The sequence below is a fragment of the Chiloscyllium plagiosum genome, unplaced genomic scaffold (assembly GCF_037043375.1).
Source record: "Chiloscyllium plagiosum isolate Xiang-an unplaced genomic scaffold, Cpla_swu_hap1 HiC_scaffold_1, whole genome shotgun sequence".
Taxonomy (NCBI): domain Eukaryota; kingdom Metazoa; phylum Chordata; class Chondrichthyes; order Orectolobiformes; family Hemiscylliidae; genus Chiloscyllium; species Chiloscyllium plagiosum.
Window position 1 is genome coordinate 39,851,011 of NW_028270139.1, and position 24,408 is coordinate 39,875,418.

The 24,408-nt window shown below is 41.5% G+C and overlaps 1 protein-coding gene across 10 annotated transcripts in view; it reads right to left on the reverse strand.

The window, feature by feature from the left end:
• LOC122552612 (coiled-coil domain-containing protein 158-like) overlaps positions 1–24,408 on the reverse strand; it is a 174,314-nt gene that overhangs the window by 120,510 nt on the left and 29,396 nt on the right. For all 10 annotated transcript variants that reach the window (XR_006312432.2, XR_015756929.1, XM_087986075.1 and 7 more), the window contains exons 5-7: positions 14,089–14,285; positions 8,674–8,783; positions 7,324–7,651 (exon numbers count right to left, since the gene is read on the reverse strand). Coding sequence is in view for 8 of the 10 variants with exons in the window: in XM_087986075.1 (XP_087842201.1) it covers positions 7,324–7,651; positions 8,674–8,783; positions 14,089–14,285 (635 nt within the window). In the remaining 2 variants the exon portion in view is untranslated. The remainder of the gene's footprint in view (positions 1–7,323; positions 7,652–8,673; positions 8,784–14,088; positions 14,286–24,408) is intronic.

Below are 24,408 nucleotides of genomic sequence, written 5' to 3' on the forward strand. Positions count from 1 at the left end.
GGATCTGAGCTACAGTGAGAGGCTGAACAGGCTGGGGCTGTTTTCCCTGGAGCGGTTAGAGGCTGAGGGGTGAGCTTATAGAGGTTTACAAAATTATGAGGGGCATGGATAGGATAAATAGACAAAGTCTTTTCCTTGGGGTCGGGGAGTCCAGAACTTGAGGGCATAGGTTTAGGGTGAGAGGGGAAAGATATAAAAGAGGCCTAAGGGACAACTTTTTTCATGCAGAGGGTGGTACGTGTGTGGAATGATCTGCCAGAGGATATGGTGGAGGCTGGTACAATTGCAACATTTAAGAGGCATTTGGATGGGTATATGAATAGGAAGAGTTTGGAGGGATGTGGGTCAGGTGCTGGCAGGTGGGACTAGATTGGATTGGGATATCTGGTCAGCATGGACGGGTTGGACTGAAGGGTCTGTTTCCATGCTATACATCTCTATGACTCTAATTGTGAGACCAGATTATTGCAGGCCTTGTCCATTGCCTTATGCCCTGAGGGAGAATGTAGCACAAAAACTGAAAGACTTGACACTGAGAACACAATCACTTAAGTCAAACAGAGTAACTGGGATAACTGGCAGGTGGTGGTGCAAGATATGTGGGGATTATCAAGCAGCCATAAATCAGGCACTAGAACATAATTCACTTGATACTTTGTAAATGTCATGCAATGTCATCAGGAGACCAGATTTTTTTCAAAATTAGATTCAGCAAATACTTATCTGCAACTTAAGTTAAAAGTCCTATTTAACTATTAATATACACATTTGGTCTATTTCAGTTTCATAGACTACCATTTGGTGTTTTCTCTGTCCCTGGAATTTTCCAATGGATAATGAACTTAATTCTGCAAGGAATTCAGGGTGTGCTATGTTATTTAAATACCCTATTTATTTCAGCTCCAAACAGGCAGGCCCATAATGTCAGGTCAAATAACATGCTCCAAAGTCCAAAGCATGGAATCTGAGTGAAGGCACACAAATGTGAAATGTTTCAAAATCCTGCAATGTACTCGGAATACAGAATAGATATCCTACCAAGAGCAAGGTTAAAATAATAAGAATTGCACCACACTCACTGAGCTCAGATTTATTTCAGAGGAGCTAAGTGAATTACTATGGTAAATACATACCAAAGTTATTGTCTCCATTCAATTAACTCCAGAGGAAGGCTGTTCTGGGGAACTGGACAAGGCAGTGTGGCAAAGCATTTCAGCTGAGTATACGTTGCTCCAATGACTGACGGTAGTGAAGAAGGCATTTGGTAAACTTATCAGAGCTGAAAATGTGTTGCTGGAAAAGTGCAGCAGGTCAGGCAGCATCCAAAGAACAGGAGAATCGACGTTTCGGGCATAAGCCCTTCTTCAGGAATGAGGAAAGTGTGTCCAGCAGGCTAAGATAAAAGGTAGGTACTTGGGGGAGGGGCTTTGGAAATGCGATAGGTGGAGGGAGGTCAAGGTGAGGGTGATAGGCCGGAGTGGGGTGAGGGCGGAGAGGTCAGGAAGATGATTGCAGGTTAGGAAGGCGGTGCTGACCAATTCACCTGAGTTCGAAATTTGGTAAACTTGAATTTCTTGGTCAGTGCATTCGGTACAGGAATTGGGAGGTCATGTACAGGACATTGGTTGGGCCACTGTTGAAGTACTGCATTCAGTTCTGGTTTCCCTGCAACAGGAAGGATGTTGTAAAACTTGAAAGAATGAAGTAAAGATTTACAAGGATGTTGCAAGAGTTGGAGGGTCTGAGCTATAGGGAGAGGCTGAATAGGCTGGGGCTATTTTCCCTGGAGAGTTGGAGGCTGAGGGGTGACTTTTCAGAGCTTGTGGAACATAAGGGGCATGAATAGGATGAATAGTCAAGGTTTTTTTTCACAGGGTAGGTGGTGTCCAAAATTAGAGGGCGTAGGTTTAAGGTAAGAGGGGAAAGATTTAAAAGAGACCTAAGGGGCAACATTTTTCAAGCAGAGGGTGATGCGTGTATGGAATGAGCTGCCAGAGGAAGTGGTGGAGGCTGGTACAGTTACAACATTTAAATGGCATCTGGATTGGTACATGAATATGAAGGGTTTAGATTAGATTAGATTAGGTTCCCTACTGTATGGAAGCAGGCCATTTGGCTCAACAAGTCCACACCAACCCTCCGTACCCCATCCAAACCCTTCCCCTTACCCTATATTTACCCCTGACTAATGCACATAACACTATGGGCAATTTAACATGACCAATTCACCTGACCTGCACATATTCGGATTGTGGGAGGAAACCGGAGCACCCGGAGGAAATCCACGCAGACACTGGGAGAATGCGCAAACTCCACACAGACATTTGCCTGAGGCGGGAATCGAACGTGGGTCCCTGGCGCTGTGAGGCAGCAGTGCTAACCACTGAGCCACTGTACCGCCCAAGAGGGATTTGGGCCAAATGCTGGCAAATGAAACTAGATTAATTTAGGATACAGGTATCCCCCGCTTTTCAAACATTCGCTTTACATAATTTCCCTTTTACGAAAGAACTACATTAGTATTTGTTTTCGTGAATGCAAAGAGGATTTTCGCTTTGACAAGAAACGACGATTCTTTTTCTCATATAAATTTTGCACCTTTGCTTTATGCCATTTTCAGCTTATGAAAGGTTTCCTGGGAACACTGTACTTTCGGATAGCAGGGGCTACCTGTCCAATAAGCTGAGCAACTACTTGATGGCTCTGCACATGCCAACATGTTGACCTCAAGTTCCAGAAAATGCTCCTGTGCGTGCACTGTGGAAGTCAGCACAGTAGCCGGAAAATCACAGGGAACATAGTAAATAAAAAGTTACTGTGTCTTGGCTAAGGCAACAAGAATAGAAATATTGAATTCCTACTGTACAGATAGAGCCCATTCGACCTGTTGATTGTGCAACAATTTCTGAAGAGATCCCATCCAGACCAAGCCCCATACCCTATCCCTGTAACCCAATATTTAGCATGGCTAATCCGCTTAGCCTGCACATCCCTGGACACTATGAGCAATTTAGCTTGCCAAATCCCCTACCTGCATATCTTTGGACTATGGGAGGAAATCTGAGCATCTGGAGGAGGCACAGTGATTCAGCGGTTAGCATTGCTGCCTCACACTGCCAGGGATTGTCTGTATGGAGTTTGCACATTCTCCCCATGTCTGCATGGGTTTCCTCAGGGTGCACTGGTTTCCTCCCACTGTCCAAAGATGTGCAGGTCAGGTGGATTGACAATGGGAAATGCAGGGTTACAGGAATAGGGATAGGGAGGTGGGACTGAGTGGAATTGTCTTCATGTGGTTGGATTTAATAACACCTTCCAGGGCTTCTGCCAAGCGCCCACTTGTTCTGGACATTTCCCAAAGCTTTCCTGACTGCTAAGCCTGCCCTTTAGTTGCACCTATCTATTCCCAGGGCTGTTCCTGAGCCTTAACTTCACAATGGGCCGAATGGCCGGCTTCTGCATTGTAAGGATTCTATAAAACCCATGCAGACACAGGGAGAATGTACAAACTCCAACTTACCCAAGGCTGGAATCGAACCCAGTCCCTGGCACTCTGAGGCAGCAATGCTAACCACTGAACCACCAATTAAGCCACAACATTCCACAACTTTGACCAAACAAGCTTTTCTATACAAAGTTAAAATAGGAAAAGAATATTCTATATACATACATACCTTCTGCTATACCTTCCTGAATGACTATGTTGTAAATATGGGCAACTGTGGTCAAACACCCCACAGAGTGCATTGAGTTGCAAATGCCGTCAAGACAGATCCCAAGGATTTCTTAGCAACTTTTCCTAGAGTGGGTCTGTGACACTATGGGTGATCAAATGTCTTTAAAACTTTGTCAACTTCATAAGGCATTACAAATGTCCATTTTTTAAGGATGTAATCTTGGAATGTCCTTGGAAGCAGATCTATTAAGGACTGCCTCAACAACTTCACAAGTCCTTACAGTTCAGTTTCTCCCCACTAAGGTGGTGTTCCATTGGATTCCCAAGACAGCCCTCAAGTATGTATCCAAGGACATAATTCCAACTGTTTTACAGACTGCCAGCACTTACTCTGGGTTTTGTCCAATCCCCAATCATTTTCAGTTGCAAGCAATTCTGCTTCTGTCTCCCCCGCCCCCCTCCCCCCCCCAACCCCACCCAGTTCTCAGCTGCATGGATTTAATAACACCTTCCAGGGCTTCTGCCAAGCACCCACTTGTTCTGGACATTTCCCAAAGCTTTCCTGAGTGCTAACCCTGCCCTTTAGTTGCACCTATCCATTCCCAGGGCTGTTCCTGAGCCTTAACTTCACAAAGCCTGCTACAGTAGCATCTTTTCAGCATGGGGCATCTACCCCGCTCCTAAATCTAACTGACCACCAAAAGTAGCAACCTTCTGCTTTGACTGACTTTGATCAACTGACTAAACACCAATTGTTCAGTGATCGTCGAATGGTTTTGAGCGATCTCTCAATGACAAATCTATTAAAAACTAACCAACCTTGTTTCTGAGCAACATAGAATGTAACAATGAACTTTGAATGTCCTGTTCGCTGAATGTTAGAATATTCAGGAAGTTGCTGACCTACACAGCACATTGGATAAAAAATGGATTTACCAAAAGTATATTGGGAGATGGTAGAATGTTTATATTTTACAGTGTGTCTAAAGAAGGAATTGCTTGGAGGACGTAGGGGGACAAGGTTCCAGGTAAGGTAACAGATGGTGAGCACGTACATCCTGGTGGGGTAAGGTGGTTTAGGTCACAGATAAGTCGATAGGGCAGATCGTGGGGTTAGCTCCTGGAATTGGAGAGTTGAGGTCCAACGTTGGGGCAGCAGTGACAAAGAGATGTCAGAACTTGCAGTGGAGAGAGAGGGAGATCGACTGAGGGGTGTCTGAATTGCAAGGTGTCGTTGAAGGGATCAGTAGTGATTCAGGGATTCAGATTAATAGTTACCTAGAAGCTACAGCAGATTTTTAAAATACTCTGACATTTCCTGACTGTTAAGTGGGTCACAACTCTCCAAATTCTTCACAAATAAGGGACATTTTCAGAGGATCAAGGCTCAGGGAAGTTGCCCATCAGAATGGTCAATTTCTCGGATAATTGCCTCAGAATCAGGTGTCCTGTGATCTCTGCACGGTCCTGACATCCACTGTCAATCTACGCTGCAGTTACTCTCTTACAAGTTGTGGCCAAACCTAGTACAGATCCAGTCAGAGTCAGGCTGACACATCTGACAAAATGGAAATTTCAAATGAAACTCAAGGCCAAGATCAACCCTTGTTGGAGAAATCTTTTTCTCAGATGTGGGCCATTTAGGTCAAGGTTCTAAAAGTTTTGGTCATGGGTGGAGGTGCCCTCTTTAAAACAAGAAATGAGTGGTTCGACTAGATTTGTAAATAAATGATAGAAGGAATGTTGTACAGAATTATGACCATAGCATAACTCTTTCATTAAGGATGGATGAGTGAAAAAGCATCTTCTTGATGCTATTTGTCTGTGTATGTATATGAGCCAAACTGAAGGATACTTGAATTCGATATGCATGCATCAATTTTTCTATGCTGCAATTAAAGTTTGACCTGGAAAAAGCTGAAATCAGCAGAGGCAATAAATGGGTGATTTCCCTGAGCAGGTGAAGATGAGAATGGAGATGGCATGAGAAAGGTTGGTAAAAAGAAGCAGAAGCCAGGGGTAACATACGCACCCTGGAGTAATGGGTAGTTTCAGCAGAGGTCAACCCAGTAGAACATGCTGTGTTCCAGCCTGATCTGACAATAGATGGGCAAACTCGATCATATTTTGTCAAAATGTCTAATAAAGCATCAGAGAAAAGGTTAAAATCTCATGTAGGTGTAGGATTAGCATATTGACATGGAAAGACAAGTGGCTGGACAAGAAGATAGCATGAATACATGGGTCTTCTTCAAGTGGGCAAAATGTAGTGCATGGTGTGTGACAGGCACCCAGTATCTGGATCTCAACTGTTTACAATTTATATAAATGATTTGTTTGAAGGAATATTTGGTGACCAAAGTTGCTGGTGACACAAAGGCAAAAAAGTAAATTTTAAAGAGGACCATAAGGCGATTACAAAAAGTCATAGATACGTTAAGTGGGTGTGCAAAGATGTGGCCAATTGAGTATCACTTTGGAAATTATGAAACAGCCCATTTTGGCAGGAAAAATTAACAAGTATATTATCTATTGGTCAGAGATTGCAGAACTCTGTAATACAGAGTGATTTGGATTAGATTAGATTGATCTATCATCACACATTTTACAATTACAGTGAAAAGTGTTGATTATTGTTGTCACTCTCCAACACCATCTTCTAACTTGGAAAACAAAGCAAGACTCAGAATATAAAGCCATAAAGAGAGGAAAAGAGTTCATCATCACATTTCTTTCTTGTTATGGACTCCAGAGTCTTTGGATACAATCATCTCCTCTACTGCCGTTGCTGGTACTCTGCGGCTCCTCCACCTTGCCAATAGGCCTGGGACCAACTGTTGCCACTGCCATGAGTCCCATGCTGGGCCCATCATCATCACAGCCTGCCTACACCTCTGCTTTCCTTTGTCAACACAGACACCACAATGGCGCACTAGTGCCATTACCATTGCTGCCATGATTGCATACTGAGCCCACCTCACCAATGCTACTTGATGATGTCACAGAGCTCTTCAAGAATGTGGTAAAGGGTAAAAAAAAAAGCCAAAATAAAATGTTTGAGAGAAGGCAAAAAGAGGAAAAAAAAGAAATGTGGACAGAAGAAAGGAGCAGATGAGCCCCAGACTCAGGAGCCTGAAAGCTGCCTACATCACTGCCGCAATCTTAGTGCAAGAATTGCAAATAGTAAGCAGATACAGCAAGTAATTAGAGAAATAATATGATATAATTTATTGTGAAGGAAATTGAATACAAAAATAGGCAGATTTATATGGAGAAAGTGAGGACTGCAGATGCTGGAGATCAGAGTCGAGAGTGTGGTGCTGGAAAAGCACAGCAAGTCAGGCAGCATCCGAGGAGCAGGAGAGTCGATGTTTGGGGCAAAAGCCCTTCATCAGGCAGATTTATATGTCATTTATACAGAGCACTGGTGAGAGCACATCTGGAGATTGGTGTTTTCTTTGGTGGGGGACACAGAGGAGCAAAGGTAAAGGCCACTATGTTTGACAGGCCTCCCTAATGACAGAACAGCATCAGCAAACAGTCCACACAACAACTGGTATTTTTCCAGAAGCATCCTGTAACACAGCCCCCAGCGATGAACTAGCAGACAAGAAATTATTGTCTAATGAAATCTGCTAATCACTTACTGGTCCAAGTCTTCCTTTGAGGTAGGAAATGTCAGCATCTGCATCTCTCAGAATTTTATCCACTGCTGTGCCCATATTCTGGAAATGAAGGCAAGAGAGATTTTTGTGTTCATATATTTTCTTGCCAGTGCGCTCCTCATAATGCAACAGTGCTTGATGGATATCGTTTAGCACAGCATCATAAATATGTATCTTTTTCCTCAGTTGCTCAATTTGAGTGTTTGCATCTCGAACAGTATCATCTTGCATTCGATTAACTGTTTCAAGGTCTTGCACTGTGTTGTGTAGCTTGCATATCAATTCTCCCTGGTCCTGACTTTCTTTAAACCTGAAATACAACACACATTCACAGATTTCAGCAGTTGATATTGGAAGTTTTTGTTCATTCTCATTTTGTATGTGCACTTTGTTACAATGTATTGAAAATTATTTTTGGCTTTCACAACTCCAGTTGAATATTTTTCAATCAATCTAGGAGAATCTAGTACAATTTTTGCATCAAAATAGAAATGCAACTGGGAACATAGAACAGGGAAGCAGAGTAAACAAGGGAAAATACCAGCCAACACGTTTCCCAGTGCCAACAATGCACAAAATCTGGTGGTTTGTCTCGGACATCACAGCAACATCATCTGACAGGTCAGCAGAGTTTCCGCTCTGGAACAGCATGTCAATGCAGGAAGCGTTCAGCAGCGATGGACAAAAGTGAATCATGAAGAATACGTGGACTACAATTTTTCTTCAAAACAATGTCTGTCTCTTTGGATAAAATACACAATCTAGTTTGCACACAGAAGGAATCCTCCAGCTGTAATCCCTGGTCTATTGAATGAATTGAGTTTTAGCTAGCTTGCTTCCGTATTCTACCACTGACCTCAGTAGATTTGAAAAAAAGAAGAAACTGAGGGGGCTAGGTAAAAAAATGAAAATCAGCCAAATTTCCCACACATAATGACTTCCTGTGTACAAAGGCAATATTCAATGGAAAATGCCACTCCATGTTGGCCCTGACTGATTGGACAATATAGTGGAGAGGCAGGTAAGACAGATGAAGGTACACCTTGACAGGTAATTATAGTCTTCATGAGAAATGGGTGGAAACAGATAGATTTCTTCAAAAATAGAAACAACAGTTTGTATAAGCCAGAAATCACTGTGTTACTTCAAATTCAACAATCCCGTCAAGATAGTGAGCTTATTCATTGCGTAAGTACAAGGCACCTCTTAAAAAAAAAGACAAACTGCTGATCTTTAGGAATGTAAGCTAGAATCTGCTCAAATTACTCACATTTAAGGCCATGATAATTGTATCATATGAAAATACTGGATTCACCACATTTCCTCACATACCTCAGATTCATCAGGTTATCTCTTTCTGCTTGTAATTCCTGTAATTTACATTGCAAATCTACCACAGATTGTCTAATATTACACCTTGGCTGTTCATGATATTGAAGACTCTGAAAAGAGAAAGAAAAATGGATAGGATATCGCCTACAAAATTATCTACAGTTTTCAAAGTTTAGCACAATTGAATTTCATTACATTTTATTGTCCATATGGAATTTCATTTTGGTACATTGTTTGTTTATTTTGTATACAATTATTACCTAAAATTGTCACAGTCCTACCAGACTATAGAGTTGCTCTCTCATAAGAGAGAGACAACTGGTGGTGAGTTAACCTGAGGGTCACCATGCCTCAGGCAAGGGGAAAGGTTGAGAAGGAGAGTCCTTCATAGTAACCTCAGCTGGTGTAGGAATTGAACCCATGCAGTTGGCATCACCCTGTATTGCAAACCAGCTGGCTAGTCGTATATGATAATCAACATCAAATATATACAAGTCATAATATCACAGAATTATTACAGTACAGAAGGAGGCCAGTCAGCCTGTCATGTCTGCATCATTTCTCCAAATAAGCAACTCAGCCAGTGCCATTCTCTTCTCTTCTCCCCACAACTCTGCAAATTTATTAATGACCATTTAACCTCCTTTTCAATGTTTTTATAGAACCATATCAAACGGTTAACAAGTACATTCCAGTTCCCACACAGAATGAGAAAAGCTGTTTCCCATGTCACTTTCTTTTCTTCTTTACGAATTACTTTAAATATGTGCCCTCTCCTTCTCGATCCTGTTATGAATGGGAAATGTTTCTCTCAAACTACTCATTGTCAATCTTTCACGATTTCGAATACTTCAGTCATATCTTCACTCAGCTTTCTCATCTCCAAGGATAACCAACCTTTCTAAATACATCTTCATAAATGAAACTCCTTGTAAACCTCTTCTGCACTTTCTCCAAAGTGTGACATTGGGGAATGGACATACAGTTGCTTCAGCCAACTGGTGTATTATATAACTTCCGCATTGCCTTGTTCTTGTACTCTATGTCTTTATTCATAAAGTCCAAGGTACTGTATGCTTCATTAACCACTGTCTCAAACTGCCCTGCCGACTATGGCTTATGCATACAGGGTCTGAAGAGTGACAAGTGACATATAAGGCTTTATTTCAGAGTGAAATACTTTTATTTCATTGAAGTTTTTGGTAAAAGAATAATTAAGAACAATAAATTTGATTGTGAGTGTTTGTAAGTCTCCACTAGGATCATTTGTATCCCTTCACTCAACCTATGACCCTTTAGAGCCCTAGTGACAATTCACACCCTGCACCCACCATCCTTTGCCCTTACGTCCTCCATGGAAATTCCCCTAGTATCCACCCATGGCAGATGTAAGACCCAGGCTGAGATGAAATGAGATCAACTTTTTAAGTGTCTATCGACAAGTTGCTATTTAAAAGTGGATAATCTCATTGATTAAATAAAATTAATACATTTAATTCCCTTCAAGAACATGACCCCTTATCAAGTCAAACATTAATACTCATAGGTTTGCTTCAAGTGATTGTATAAGCAGTTGAAGGAGGTGGAAGTAGGTACTGCAGATGCTGGAGATTAGAGTCAAGATTAGAGTGGTGCTGGAAAAGCACAGCAGGTGAGGCAGCATCCAAAGAGCAGGAAAATTGATGTTTCAGGATGGAGCCCTTCATCAGGAATGAGGCTGGGAGCCTCAGGGGTAGAGAGATAAATGGGAGGGGGGTGGAACTGGGGAGAAGGTAGCTGAGAGTGCAATAGGTGCATGGAAATGGGGGTAAAGGTGATAGGTCAGAGAAGAGGGTGGAGCAGATATGTGGGAAGGAAGATTGACAAGTGGAACAGGTCATGAGGACAGTGCTGAGCTTGGAAGATTGGAACTGGTGGGGGGAGGAGAAATGAGAAATCCGGTGAAGTCCACATTGATGCCATGGGGTTGAAGTGTTCTGAGGCAAAAGAAGAGGCATTCTTCCTCCAGGCGTCGGATGGTGAGGGAATGGCGATGGAGGAGACCCAGGACCTGCATATCCTCGGCAAAGTGGGAGGGGGAGTTGAAATGTTCGGCCACAGGGAGGATTGATTAATGCGGATGTCCTGGAGATGTTCTCCGAAGCAAGAAGGCATCCGGTCTCCCCAAAGTAGAGGAGACCACATCGGTAGCAACGGATACGATAAATGACATGTGTGGAAGTGGAAGTGAAATTTTGATAGATGTGGAAGGCTCCTCTGGGCCTTGGACTGAGGTGAGGGGGGAGGTGTAAGTGCCGGTTTTGCAATTCCAGCGGTGGCAGGGGAAGGTGCCAGGAGGGGAGAGTAGGTTGTTAGGGGGCGTGGAACTGATCAGGTAGTAACTGATGGAACGATCTTTGCGGAAAGCGGATAGGAGTGCGGAGGGAAATATATCCCTGGTGGTGGGGTCCATTTGTAGGTGACAGAAATGTCGGCGGATGATGCGATTTATGCAGAGGTTGGTAGGGTGGAAGGTGAGGACCGGGGGGGTCCTTGTTTCAGTTGGAAGGGTGGGGTTCAAGGGCGGTGGTACGGGACATGGATGAGATGTGTTGGAGGGCATCTTCAACTATGTGGGAGGGGAAATTGAGGCCTTCTGGTGTAGTTCTGTGTTGGAACTGGTCCTCCTGGGAGCAGATGTGGCGGAGTCGGAGGAATTGGGAATGCGGCATAGCATTTTTGCAGGAGGTAGGGTGGGAGGAGGTGTAATCCAGGTAGCTGTGGGAGTCGGTGGGTTAGTAGAAAATGTCAGTATTGAGTCGGTCATCATTGATGGAGATTGTTTAAGGTCGGGGTAGAATGTGTTGGTAAAGTTGATGAATTTTTCAACCTCCTTGTGGGAGCACGAGGTGGTGCCGATGCAGTCATCAATGTAGGGGAGGAAAAGGTGGAGAACGGTGCCGGTGTAACTCTGGAAGATGGACTGCTCTACGTTGCCGAAAAAGAGACAGGCATAGCTGGGGCCCATGCGGGTGCCAATGGCCACCCCTTTCGTCTGGAGGAAGTGGGAGGATTCGAAGAAGAAATTGTTGAGGATGAGGACCAGTTCAGCCAAACAAATCAGAGTGTCAGTGGAACAGTACTGGTGGAGACGGCAGGAGAGGAAGAAACAGAGGGCTTGGAGGCCCTAGTCATAGTGGATGGAGTTGTAGAGGGACTGGATGTCCATGGTGAAGATGAGGCATTGGGGGCCGGGGAAACGGAAGTCTTGGAGGAGGTGGAGGGCATGGGTGGTGTTCCGAACATACATGGGGAGTTCCTGGACCAGGGGGGAATAGGACAGTATCAAGGTAGGTAGGTAGGAAGGTGGAGATGAATTCGGTGGGGCAGGAGCAGGCTGAGACGATGGGTCGGCCGAGGTAGTCAGGCTTGTGGATCTTAGAAGCAGTTGAAGTAGTCAACCTGTGAATTGACAGGCACCTCAGAGATTTTAATGGTAGATTGTGAAATCAATCATGTAGCATAATTCCTTTAATGATAGCCCTCAGGTTAATATCAACAGACAGAGTGAAACAACAAGCACTGATTGATTTTATTAAACTACATGCAGTCTTCTCAAAAATTTGAAGTCCATGAGACTGAAGCCACCTGACACTTTGCTCAACAGTTCCCTTAACAGTTCAATTGAATTTAATAACTTTTTACAAATACTGGTGTCTACTTCTAACCAGGTAAGAAAAGTACCTCGACACTCCCAAGTTGTTGCTGGACCCACACAAAAAGGTGGTCCACTCTCTGAAAGGATACCCTATTTCTCCAAAGTACTCCAGGAGCTTTAGACTTTGGCTTGAAAAGTAAAATTCCACACAATGTATTTTGGAAATTCCACATATAGAAACTGGATCCGATTTTAATTTAGACATTGCCTCTGTGACCCACCGATGTGCAAAGTACAAGCTGACCCTGTTCCCAACTCCAAGTCCAAGCCCACTAATCACCCCCACCCTCCCAATCCAGCAAAAATGAAAGGAGCTGGTTCTGGGGCATGACATTCAGAGTCATAGTTCCAACACAATTTTTGTAAAGTCTGAATTTCTCTCTATTTTAAAGAATATGAGGGCCTCTGGCTATCGGAGCAGGTCAGAGATTTGAATTCTGTGGCAACGAACTCACCCCCGGACTTTTCATAAGCCTTTCACCATCTACAAGAGAGCTCGGGATTAAATGGAATACTGCCTACTTGCCTGGATGACTGCAGCCCTGAAAATATTCAAGAAGTAAAACTAACAAGGTTAAAATGGCCCAGTTGATTGACACCAAATACCAACTGAAGTGTGATTGCCTCCATGTTAATGGAGCATACTATTTAAAACTATTTTGCAGCAACTCTCCAAGGCTCCTTCAATGACACCTTCGAAACCATTAGATCCACCAACCTGGCTAGAACAGGAACAGCAGCCATGTGCCGTTTCTTTCCAAGTTATAGACCATACTGACTTGGAAATTTATTATAATTTCTTAACTGTCAGAGGTTTAAAATTCTGGAATATCATACTTAATGAACTATCTTCATCACAGGGACTGAAACATTTCAAGAAAGTGACTCATTACCACAGTTTCAAGGATAATTAGAGTTGGGTCACAGAAGCAAATGTGCTGGTGATACCCACATCCTATGAGTGAATAAAAATAACTGGTTCCTGAACATGGGTGATGTTGCTAAGGTTACATTTAACTTCACATTTGTAGTTTGTGATTCCTAAGATCATGGTGAAAGGCATTCTCAATATACTGAAATATTTGATTTAATGCTGCTTCCACAATGCACAGAATATGTAATTCCAGGATACTGATATTGGAGAAATGAAGCAGTACTGAAATATGCTGTAGTACTGAACTACCAATGACACAATTGAGTTACTGACTTAGTTTGATTGCTGTAACCAATTGCTGAGGTAATAATTATAAATAAAGGTTGAAACAATTATCTAAATGTCACAGAAGGAAGATGATTTAGGTTCCATAATTGCAATTTTTCTTGTATGGAGTTCATTATTTTGACTGTAAAGGAATATACATCTTTTATAAATCTACAAGATGCCTTCTAGTGGCCAGCTCAAGAGTATTACTTTCTAACATGAAATGGAAAGGAAATTGAAATGAGATATATATTTTAAATACAAGGTATCCCCAGCTTACTAATGTCCAAAGTATGAACATTCATACCCACTCGTCCTGTAATATTTATTGTAAAGATCCAATGCACGATCATTTCCATATTCTTATGAATGGTTATTTTATATAGTACTGCATTGTGTTCCGACTTATGTACAAATCAACTTGCGAATGATCTTAAGAACAGAACCCATTCACAACCCAGGGACTGCTTTTCAGTAAGCATTTTATTTCACTTGATCACTTATACAAATTGTTTACCTCGTGTGCACAGTCATCCATTGACCTCTCCACACATGGCGGTCCAGAGAACAGGGGGTTCTTTCTGGATACAACCAAATCCAGGTCATATTTAGTAGTCTGTGGTGATTTGTTACGATGGGCTTTTGAGATAGAAGCCTGAAGCATTGAACTACGCAAAGGAGATTTCACATTTGTGAAGCTTGTTGTAAAAGAACCTGAAACAAAAATTTAAAATGCTTGAATAAAATTAATAGAGGTCATATTACTTATTATTGAAGAATATAATTCTTTAGAAATGATAACAACAGCAAAGCACAGTCTTATGCTTCGATCGCAAGAAGAATCATAGAATGTAAAGTGAAGTTAGAGAACTGCCAAGTCCACACTCCTGTCGAATCTGTCCATACCACTGAAAGACCTGTGTCTTCCACAAAGAAAACTTTAATTTTTTGTTGGCACGCTGGTTCCTTTAAGAAATTGGAGTCGAGTTTGGGTCAAGGACTTGGCTTCTAGTTAATGATGATCGAACAAATTGCATGAACATAAACAAACTGATAGGATTAAGAATGAGTTCATTATAGGGGTGAATACATTGAGAGTGTTTTAGCTTCTAGCAAAGTTAATTTGAAATTCGGTATATTGACTAAACAAGGTTAAACCTCTTGTTAACTGAAGGTTCCTAGCAGAGAGTTAGGCTTCTGGTATAGCTATGCTGAGAAGCAGGAGAGGGAGAGAGAGTGTGAGAGCATGAGAGAGCATGAGCAAGCACGAACAAACAGAAATAAGAGAACAAACAAGAATGAGAGAAAGGTAGTGAGAAGAACAAGAGGAACAGAGAGATAGCAAATAGAGACAGTGAGAGACAGCAGAAGAGAAAGTAAGATAGAAATGAGAATCTATGTAGAGATATTGGGGTAACTGGGCTTGTATTCTCTTGAGTTTTGAAGAATGAAAACTGATCTCACTGAAACCGACAAAACACTTAGAGGTATAGCCAGTGTAGATGCAGGTAAGATTTGACTGGATGGGGAGTCTGCAACTAGAACCATAATTACAAAATAAGGAGAAAGCCACTTAGAACCAATGTGAAATCATTTTACTCAGCCTTTCGTGAATCTTGAAATTCTCCTCACTAGAGGGCTTAGGATGCTCGGTCATTGTGTGCATTAAAAATAGACTTTGACAGATTTCTAAATGTCAATGACATATAGGAATAAAGAGGAGCAGTGGATCATCAGCCATGACTTGTTGCTTGCGGCCCAAAAATTTCAAACTTTGGGAAGGCCTACTCTGCATCCCCCAACAGTATATATAGTGGATTGCTCAAAGCCATAAACGTGTTGCCCTCAATAAATCGACGGGAAGAGAAACTGCAAAAACAAGTCTTGAGGCTCTAGCAGGACAAAGAATATACAGAATTATCCTCCAACCCATGAGCTCATTCCACTCAAGACACTGGCAGCATAATGATAATAGCAGAATATTGATCCCAAAAAATTCTTATTTCGACCATATAATGCTCCAACCAGATTGTAACTTGGATAGAATATCAAGTTCTACTGGCCAAGAAACAAGGACTGAGATGTAAAGGTGGACAGAAGTCACTAATGGTACTTGAAGGTACTTGAAGCCTTTGTTTTGCTCAATGGTCAAGTCACAGGGCTTGAAACTGTTGTTAGAAACTAACAGTTGCTGCATGTATTTTATAAATTGCATGAACTAGAACTACAGTATTTCAATGATGAGATGAGTAGATCACTAAGTCCTGTGGCAGGACATTAATCAAACATATTCCACTGTCCTGAACCATGATGAACATTGCCCTCATCCACACAAGTGACAAGTTTTTAACTGTGCATTGCAGATATTGAAAAAGCTTTATTAATATGGCTGCCAGTTAATCATCTGTTCGATATGAAGTTATTAAGCAGACATCAGAGCAAATCAACTAATTTGTGTGTGAAGCTTGCAGGGTTAAAGCAGATTAACTGCCAGACAGGGTCACGAGATTGTACACACACAGCACTTGGAATTCTAAAAAATGAACTGTCTTAACAGCAAGGTGTACAAACAATACCTATTTGCATTCCAAAAAAAAATTGTTATTGTAAATAGGTGGACTGAGTCTATGAATCGGAGTCTCTATGATGTTTAGGTTATTTGCTGAAACATCCAAATCCCAATGGTGACTTTGCTTGGAGGTATCGTTGATTAACTGTCACTAGTCATTGTGATGATACTGTTTGTCATTCCTATTTGCATTTGGGATCTGGTACATGATGTAAAAGGATTGGAAGGCCATGGGAAATTGAAACTGACTTGATTTGTTCTAGGTTTTGTTTCACCAGTTACACCACCATGCGTGTGGACTCAAAAGGACCTCAGCTCTGAACACATTCTTATCACCTTGGTTGGTTGCCGTGCACATTCTGTGGAACTCTCAACAGACTTTGTTGATCCACATAATTTCAGTGATTCTATACTCCCCTATTTATCATGCTGGTCATCTGCTCTTGCAGGTTTACAAGATGTTCTTGAGTTTCAAAAAGAGAAATTCAGACATGGGTCGACAAATTGGTGCGCACTGGTCTGCCAAACATGAGCAAATGGAAAAATTACATTCAGAGTGTTGCTTTCAAATATAACATTGGAACGTCCAGTCCTTTCTTAGCCTATCTACATTTGAGGACTAGATTTTTAATTCTGTGAATCATGCATTCAGCTCGACCATTGAGAACCTGGAATAATCTAAAGTAGTAGTAGTAGTACAACTGATAATCCATTTCTCTCACATCTCCTAGAATGTCCTCAATGCAGGTGTCAAATAAATTTAAAAAAGGGCTTAGAGTGTACATGATAGTTAGGCTTGACATATTGTGCAATTAACAAATGACAGTGTACTTGGTAAAATATTCAATGTTGATAAAGTAGTAATTTAGATATACATGTAATACATTGAAAACAATGTTAGACCAAGGACAGGCAAAGACTTTGTGGTATCAATACCTCTGTGTATTGACTTGGCATAAGCTCTTCATATGGCTCAGAGTTCTTAACAAAATGACAACGTTACTGCTGATACTTAGCAAATATACTGCCTCTTTTAGGAGTCTTCTCATTCAATCTATGCCCATATGTACATGATGTAGTTGTTGAAGAATATCAAGTTGCTAAGGAGCTGGTATGCTGACCTATCTTTCTTTAAAGAATACTCCATAGAAAAGCTTAACTCATACCAAAAGCTGAACTCAATCCATGCACATGAGTGCAAAGATGTGCTGAATTGAATCAGACCACCTACAACAATGTTTTTTCATAGCTTCTGTCGTGTGGAATCTTCTTCTATTTCACCTTGGAGCTGATGTTTGTATCAGATCAATTTGGACAACACCTTTGATGTTATAAACTAAGGGTATAGCTTCTGTTCTGACCAAGTTAGGTAACCTCATTGCGTTTGATGTGAGCATCAGATTACTAGCTTGGATTTAATTTCACAAACATAACCTTCGATCTTTATCTGGAAATGACTGCAATCTTGGCAGTGAATTTGGTCGTCAAGGGTTTTTGGCAAATCATCTTTTTATTCATATGTAGGATGTGGATGTGGTTGGCTGGGGCAGCATTTATTGTCGATTCTGAAACGCCAAGGAGATGATGCTAATAAACTGTCATGATGCACTGCTGTAGTCCTTTGGGTGTGGGGACACGGTTAGGAAGGGAGTTCGAGGATTTTGATACAACAACACTGAAGGAATGATGATATAGTTCCAAGTCAGGGTAGTGAGAGACTTGGAACCTGCAGATGGTGATCTGTTGCCTTTGTTCTTTAAGGTGGTACAGTTACAGTTACAGGTTTGGAAGATACTATCAAAAGGACCTTAATGAATTATGCAGTGTATCTTGTAGATAGTTCACATTACTGCCACTGTTTGTCTCAATGGTGGAGAGAATGAATTTTGAAGGTGGCTTACTGAGTGCCAATCTAACAGTCTGCTTTCTTGTGGATGGTGTTAGCTTCTAGAATGTTGTTGGAGCTGCACTCACCCAGACAAGTAGAGAGGTTTCCATCACAATGCTGACTAGTGCCTTGCAGATGGTGGACAGGCTTTGGGGAGACAGGAGCTGAGTTAGTTGCAGCAAAGTTCCTAGCTTCTAACCTACTCTCATGGCCCCAGCATTTATATGGCTGGTCTAGTCTAATGAATATCACAAACAATAATGGGCATGGCCCTGATCTCTGTGGTATGCTAATAGACACCAGTCTCTAGTCACATGAACAGGTTTCTATCATCACCCTGTCTCCTACCACAAAGCCAATTTTTGATCCATTTTGCCAAGTTATCCTGGATCCCATATGGCTTCACCTTCACTGACAGTCTCCCCTGTAGGACCTTAACAAAGGCTTGGCTGAAATCCATATAAACTACATTAATTAAACTATTCTCATCTACACATCTAATTATCTCCTCAAAAAAAAACACAATCAAATTTATTAGGCATGGCCTCCCACTGACAAAGTTATGCTAACTATCCAATCAAACGTTGCCTTGTCAAGTAGAGATTAATTCTCTCCTTCAGAATTTTCTCCAAAAGTTTCCCCAACTCTGATGTCCCCAACTCAGACTCACTGGTCTGTAATTCCCTGGTTTATCTCTACTATTCTTCTTGAAAAGTGAAACCATGTTAGCTGTCCTCCAGTCCCCTGGTATTTATGTGACCAGAGACAAAATAAAAGGTTGGGTCAGAACGCTGTAATTTCTTCCCTCATCTCCCACAGCAGTTTGGGATAGAACTTATCTGGACCTGGAGATCTGTCCACTTTTAAGCATGCTATAACATCCTCACTCCCTATGGCAAACCGCTCAAGAACCTCAAGGACCCCCTCCCAAGATTCTATTCCTCCTAAGTGAAGACAGAAGTCGAGCACTTGTATAACATAGTACCATTGTTCTCCACACAGACTACTTTGTGCTCGTCACCCTCAGTACTCCCTCCAAGTGTGCTTAACATGGAGCAACATTGATTCATCAGCATGAGGTTTCCTTGACCTGATGCCATGGAACTTCATGGGGTCCATGTCAATGTTGATGACTCTCAGGGCAACCCCATTCCAACCTCTCTGGTGAGTCTGTCCTGCTGATGGGACAGGACATTACCAAAGATGATAATGATGACATCTGGGAATCTGTATCTAAGGTATGATTTCGTGGATATCATGATGTTAGCCTGTTGCTCGAGTACTCTCTGGGACAGCTCTCCCAACGTTCGCACAAAGCCCGAGATGTTGGTAGGGAAGTGGTGTCATAAGAGCTGTCCTTGCAGTCAGGCATGGTTTACAGTGCCTGGGTTGATGCTGGGTCATCCATCTGGTTTCATGTCTTTGTTTAGGTTTTTAAGGAGTTTGGTACAACTGAGTGACATGCTCAGACCGCAGTTCAGAGTCAACAAAATTGTTGGGGACCTAGGGTCATACTTAGGCAATATTAGGCAAAGACATACGTGAACCAGAAAGGGTTTTTATATTAATTGAGAGTCGTTACATGGTCGCCAATAGGTCAGCCTTTTATTCCATATTCTGAAAAGTTTCTCCATCGACCACAATGAGATTCATATCCAAGTCACCAGAAATTAACCTGAGCTCAGGGTTACTCATCCAGTGACTTTTTAATCATGATGCCACTTGTGGTCAGTCTCTATCATAAATCTTTTGCATGAAAATACACAATTCCAAAAACTAAAGCAGACTTTTTCTGATCAATATTTGAGTCATTGGGCTGTACTATTGACAGCACATTTGCAACAAATGTAATTTTGGTTTGTCTTTGAGTAGAGTGCATAATCTGAGGCCTTTCTGTCAGGCATCTACCTGCAATGACTGTAAAATTGCAGAACTGATACTTCTAATAGTGACTGTTTCAATGCTTTGATGACATTCTGGTACTTCACGAGCTATTGGAATGGCACATCTCTACAATAGCTCCCTGACAACAATTTTCAGAAAAATTGGAAACGGATGGTGAAATTAAACAGGCCTAGACATCTTTGAACAGTGGCTTCACCTTTAGGTGTTTGCTTGGCTTTTGTACACACTGACCACGTTGGAATAAAAAGTACAAAAAAAGTTGATCTATGACAATTCTGGCTGGTGAACACCAATCCTCTAGAGTGTGCTGCATACTTCAATAAAAGCAAATTATGATAAAGCTCTTGATTTGTTTTTCCTATCACAGCAACATCATCGGCTAGCCAGATAAATCCTGATTATAGTAGATGTATTGCAATATATGTGAGCAAGCATGACATCCTGGACAACATATAGTTTGAAGGTAAAACATTGAAAACAGTATTGCCCAAATCAGGTTCAGAAAGTAGTGAGGCCTCATGACTGCTCAACAAGACGTTTTGACGAGTAACCATACTTGGTAGCAATCGTCAAGAAGAGTTTTGCATCGTGGATCTAGCTGTTCTAAGCTAGGCATTTAGGCATCACGGACCACAACTTAGTCTCAAAAGGTGCATATTTTCATAACAGATGTTGTTGTGTTCCTGTACACTCTTAATATATCCATCTCACCTAGCTGAATCTTCAAAGTATTTTTAGTGATCACTGCAATTGCATGAGGGGCCAATGGACGAGCTTGCATTCTCCAAGTACAACACTACAGCTTTCTTCCAACTGGCAATTTTATCAAGTCATTCGGAATATTTCAAAGTTAAGCCACGAATTGACTTTATAGGTAACTTTATGAACTTGATTTGTAGTCTGATGTCTGACTGATGCCATAAATTGTTACTAGCATTAGTTCATGGTATGCTATTAGATTTGCACTTGTTGGTACAGCAGTATCTACAATGTGGACCATCTGCTATATCTAGTAGGATTATAGTAGTTGTACACCAGCTTTGTTGATCCTGTGTGTGGAATTGGTGAATCATGGCATGCAAAACGAATTACACTGTAGCTTCTATTATGACTTGACACTGTTTTATATGTGGTTTATGTTTTGGTGAAACTCAATAGTATTTCAGCACTTGTCCCTTGCCAATCTTAGCCAATAACAAATAATCACCCAATTTTTTAAGATTAGATCATTTAAGATTTTGCAAACATTTCACATGATCTGATCACTTTAAAATTTTCCAGGCAACTGACAGTGTGAAACGGCTTTGCTACTCTTCACACCCAAAGGCACAATCAGATTCTGATCTATCGATAATTTCATGTCTGGCAGAATACCCAATGTATATGCTCCATTTAGGTCAGTATATGGCTCTTTGTAGCTGTATCAGCCTTTGCTGCTGTGCACTCTCACTGATAATGACCTCTTCCTGTAATATAGCTTTCAGAATTGATTGAAAGATGGGTACTTCCTTGATGCAGGCAGAAGGCCACACGTTTGATGCGTCTTGCTAGGTTTGAGTGTTCTTGTGATTGTGTCAATAGTCACATTTATACTTAGGACTTGTAAAGATTGCTTTGTACTTTCAACTATTCTTCAGTAGCTCTTTGTCACTATAAGTCTTAGATTTGCTAGACAAACAGTTCGAGAAAGCTGTATGGATGGATGAGATCACCAACTCAGCAATTGTTTGCTCGCTCCCCATCTGAACTCTTTTCCTTGCATCTGTTCAGAGTGACCTACTCATTCTGTAAACTTTTGATGAAATGCAATAGATTTTAATCAATAGATAAGAAACTTTAATCGGATTCTGAATTGATCTTCTCATGTCTCCACTCTTTTTTGGGATCTTTTAGCTTTCCACCTGTTAATCCTGATGTTTTAAATTGGGATTGATCTTCATTCCCATTCTTAAGCAAATCTCCATTTTTGTTTTTCTGTATCGGACATACACAAACTTAGAAACCATGGAACTGATGGCTGTTTAAATATTGCAAGTACTGTCAGACCTGCCGTGCCCCAGTTTAAACAAGGGAATTTTACGGTCACTCTGGAAATATAACTTTGAGTTTCCCTTGCTCGCTACCGATTTGGTGCACACCTTGTAATCACCACCAAGCAACACTATTCCTGACATCATAATGAATTAAATAGCATCAGTGGAGTGATTTACAGTACCACGCAAGGAACCCAGAGAGCAACAATTACAACACTTTAGTAAGTTTGCAGATTACTCCAAAATTTGAGGTGTAAATGACAGTGAAGAAGGTTACCTCAGATTACAACAGGATCTTGACCAGATGGGCCAATGGGCTGAGAAGTGGCAGATGAAGTTTAATTCCGATAAATGCGAGATGCTGCATTTTGGGAAAGCAAATCTTAGCAGGACTTATACACTTAATGGTAAGGTCCTAGGGAGTGTTGCTGAACAAAGAGATCTTGGAGTGCAGGTTCATAGCTCCTTGAAAGTGGAGTCGCAGGTAGATAGGATAGTGAAGAAGGCATTTGGTATGCTTTCCTTTATTGGTCAGAGTATTGAGTACAGGAGTTGGGAGGTCATGATGCGGCTGTACAGGACATTGGTCAGGCCTCTGTTGGAATATTGCGGGCAATTCTGGTCTCCTTCCTATAGGAAAGATGTTGTGAAACTTGAAAAGGTTCAGAAAAGGTTTACAAGGGTTTTGCAGGGTTGGAGGATTTGAGCTATTAGGGAGAGGCTAAACAGGCTGGGGCTGTTTTCCCCGGACCGTTGGAGGCTGAGGGGTGACCTTATAGAGGTTTACAAAATTATGAGTGGCATGGATAGGGTTAATAGACAAAGTCTTTTCCCTGGGGTCGGGGAGTCCAGAACTAGAGGGCATAGGTTTAGGGTAAGAGGGGAAATATAATAGAGACCCTAGAGACAACGTTTTCATGCAGAGGGTGGTGCGTGTATGGAATGAGCTGCCAGAGGATGTGGTGGAGGCTGGTGCAATTGCAACATTTAAGAGGCATTTGGATGGGTATATGAATAGGAAGGGTTTGGAGAGATATGGGCCTGGTGCTGGCAGGTGGGACCAGATTGATTTGGGATATCTGGTCGGCATGGACAGGTTGGACCGAAGGGTCTGTTTCCATGCTGTACATCTCTGTGACTCTGACTTTCTCCCAGGTATGTGACAGCTCCATTATAAAAACAATTTTTTTTTCCTTTTTCTGGGACAATAAACTGAAACGGAAGCTAAACTGCTCTATAATTTAAATATCAGATTATATTTACAACTTGACGATCAAGTGCAAGATACTTTTGAGCTGTGCAATACAATGTCACTCTTTGAAGCAGTGAGGCAGAGAAATGAAAACTGAGTTACTACAAGTCATACGAATTAAGGAAATGCTATCTGAAGACAGCCCTCTGGTCGAACGATAGGGTATTAAAAGCTTTAAAGGGCAGCGGAGAGAAAAAGCATACATGTCTTGTAAACTGAAGCTTACAGCCCTTGTCAACATCCCCATCACCTTTTATCCCCTCTTCTTTTGTTCAAGTTGTTTATTATAAGTCGATTGAGCTATTTTTGTTTAATGAACTTGTTTGAACTACTGTCTTGAATAGCAGTAGATCAGGCAGATTAGTCGTTTTGGGGGTGTAATTGGGATTTTATACATTTTATGAAGACTTGTGGAACAGTGATGAATGATGATTGGCACATGATTCCCAGTTAAGTGGTGCAGAATTTCCAACTCGGTACCCTTCTCCAGTGAATGGTGTGGTAGAGAGTGGGATGAAGTTGTTCCTTTAACAAGGTTAGGTTGTAAACCACGCAGGTTTCAAAAAGTGTGAGGTTGGATGGGCTTTAGGGCCAATTTGTTTACAGCTAACAGATACTGCTTAAGGCAGAACACTTTCAAGTTAAATAAAAACACTTGTATAATGAAAGGGGAGTGGCCAGTTCTGGCAACTCAACTGTGTGTGTGTGTGTGTGTGTGTGTGTGTATAAAATACACATCACACCATAGTTTTCTTTCACTAGAGAGAAATGACTAGTGGTGACTTTAAACAGAGGGTCACTATGTCTCAGGTGAGATTTAGAAGGCAGGACATTCACATTAACCTCACTCAGTACATAAATTGAACTCTCACTGTTGAGATCACTTCGCATTGCAAATCAGCTGTTCAGCCAACTGAGCTAACCAACTACCAATAATATGGTGATAAAGTCAGGAGGCAAACATTAGGAGATAATGACTAGGTGACCATATTGCCTCACGACAATTAATATTTTCTTAAATAACTTTGCTGTTGATTGGGAAACATTGTATTTTTTTTTCCTTTACGTAGCCAGGACATAAGATTATATTATAGGAGCAAAATCAGGCCATTCAGCCCATCAAGTCAGCTCCGCTATTTGATCATGGCTGACACGTTTTTAAAGCCCATTCTCCTACCTTCTCCATGTAA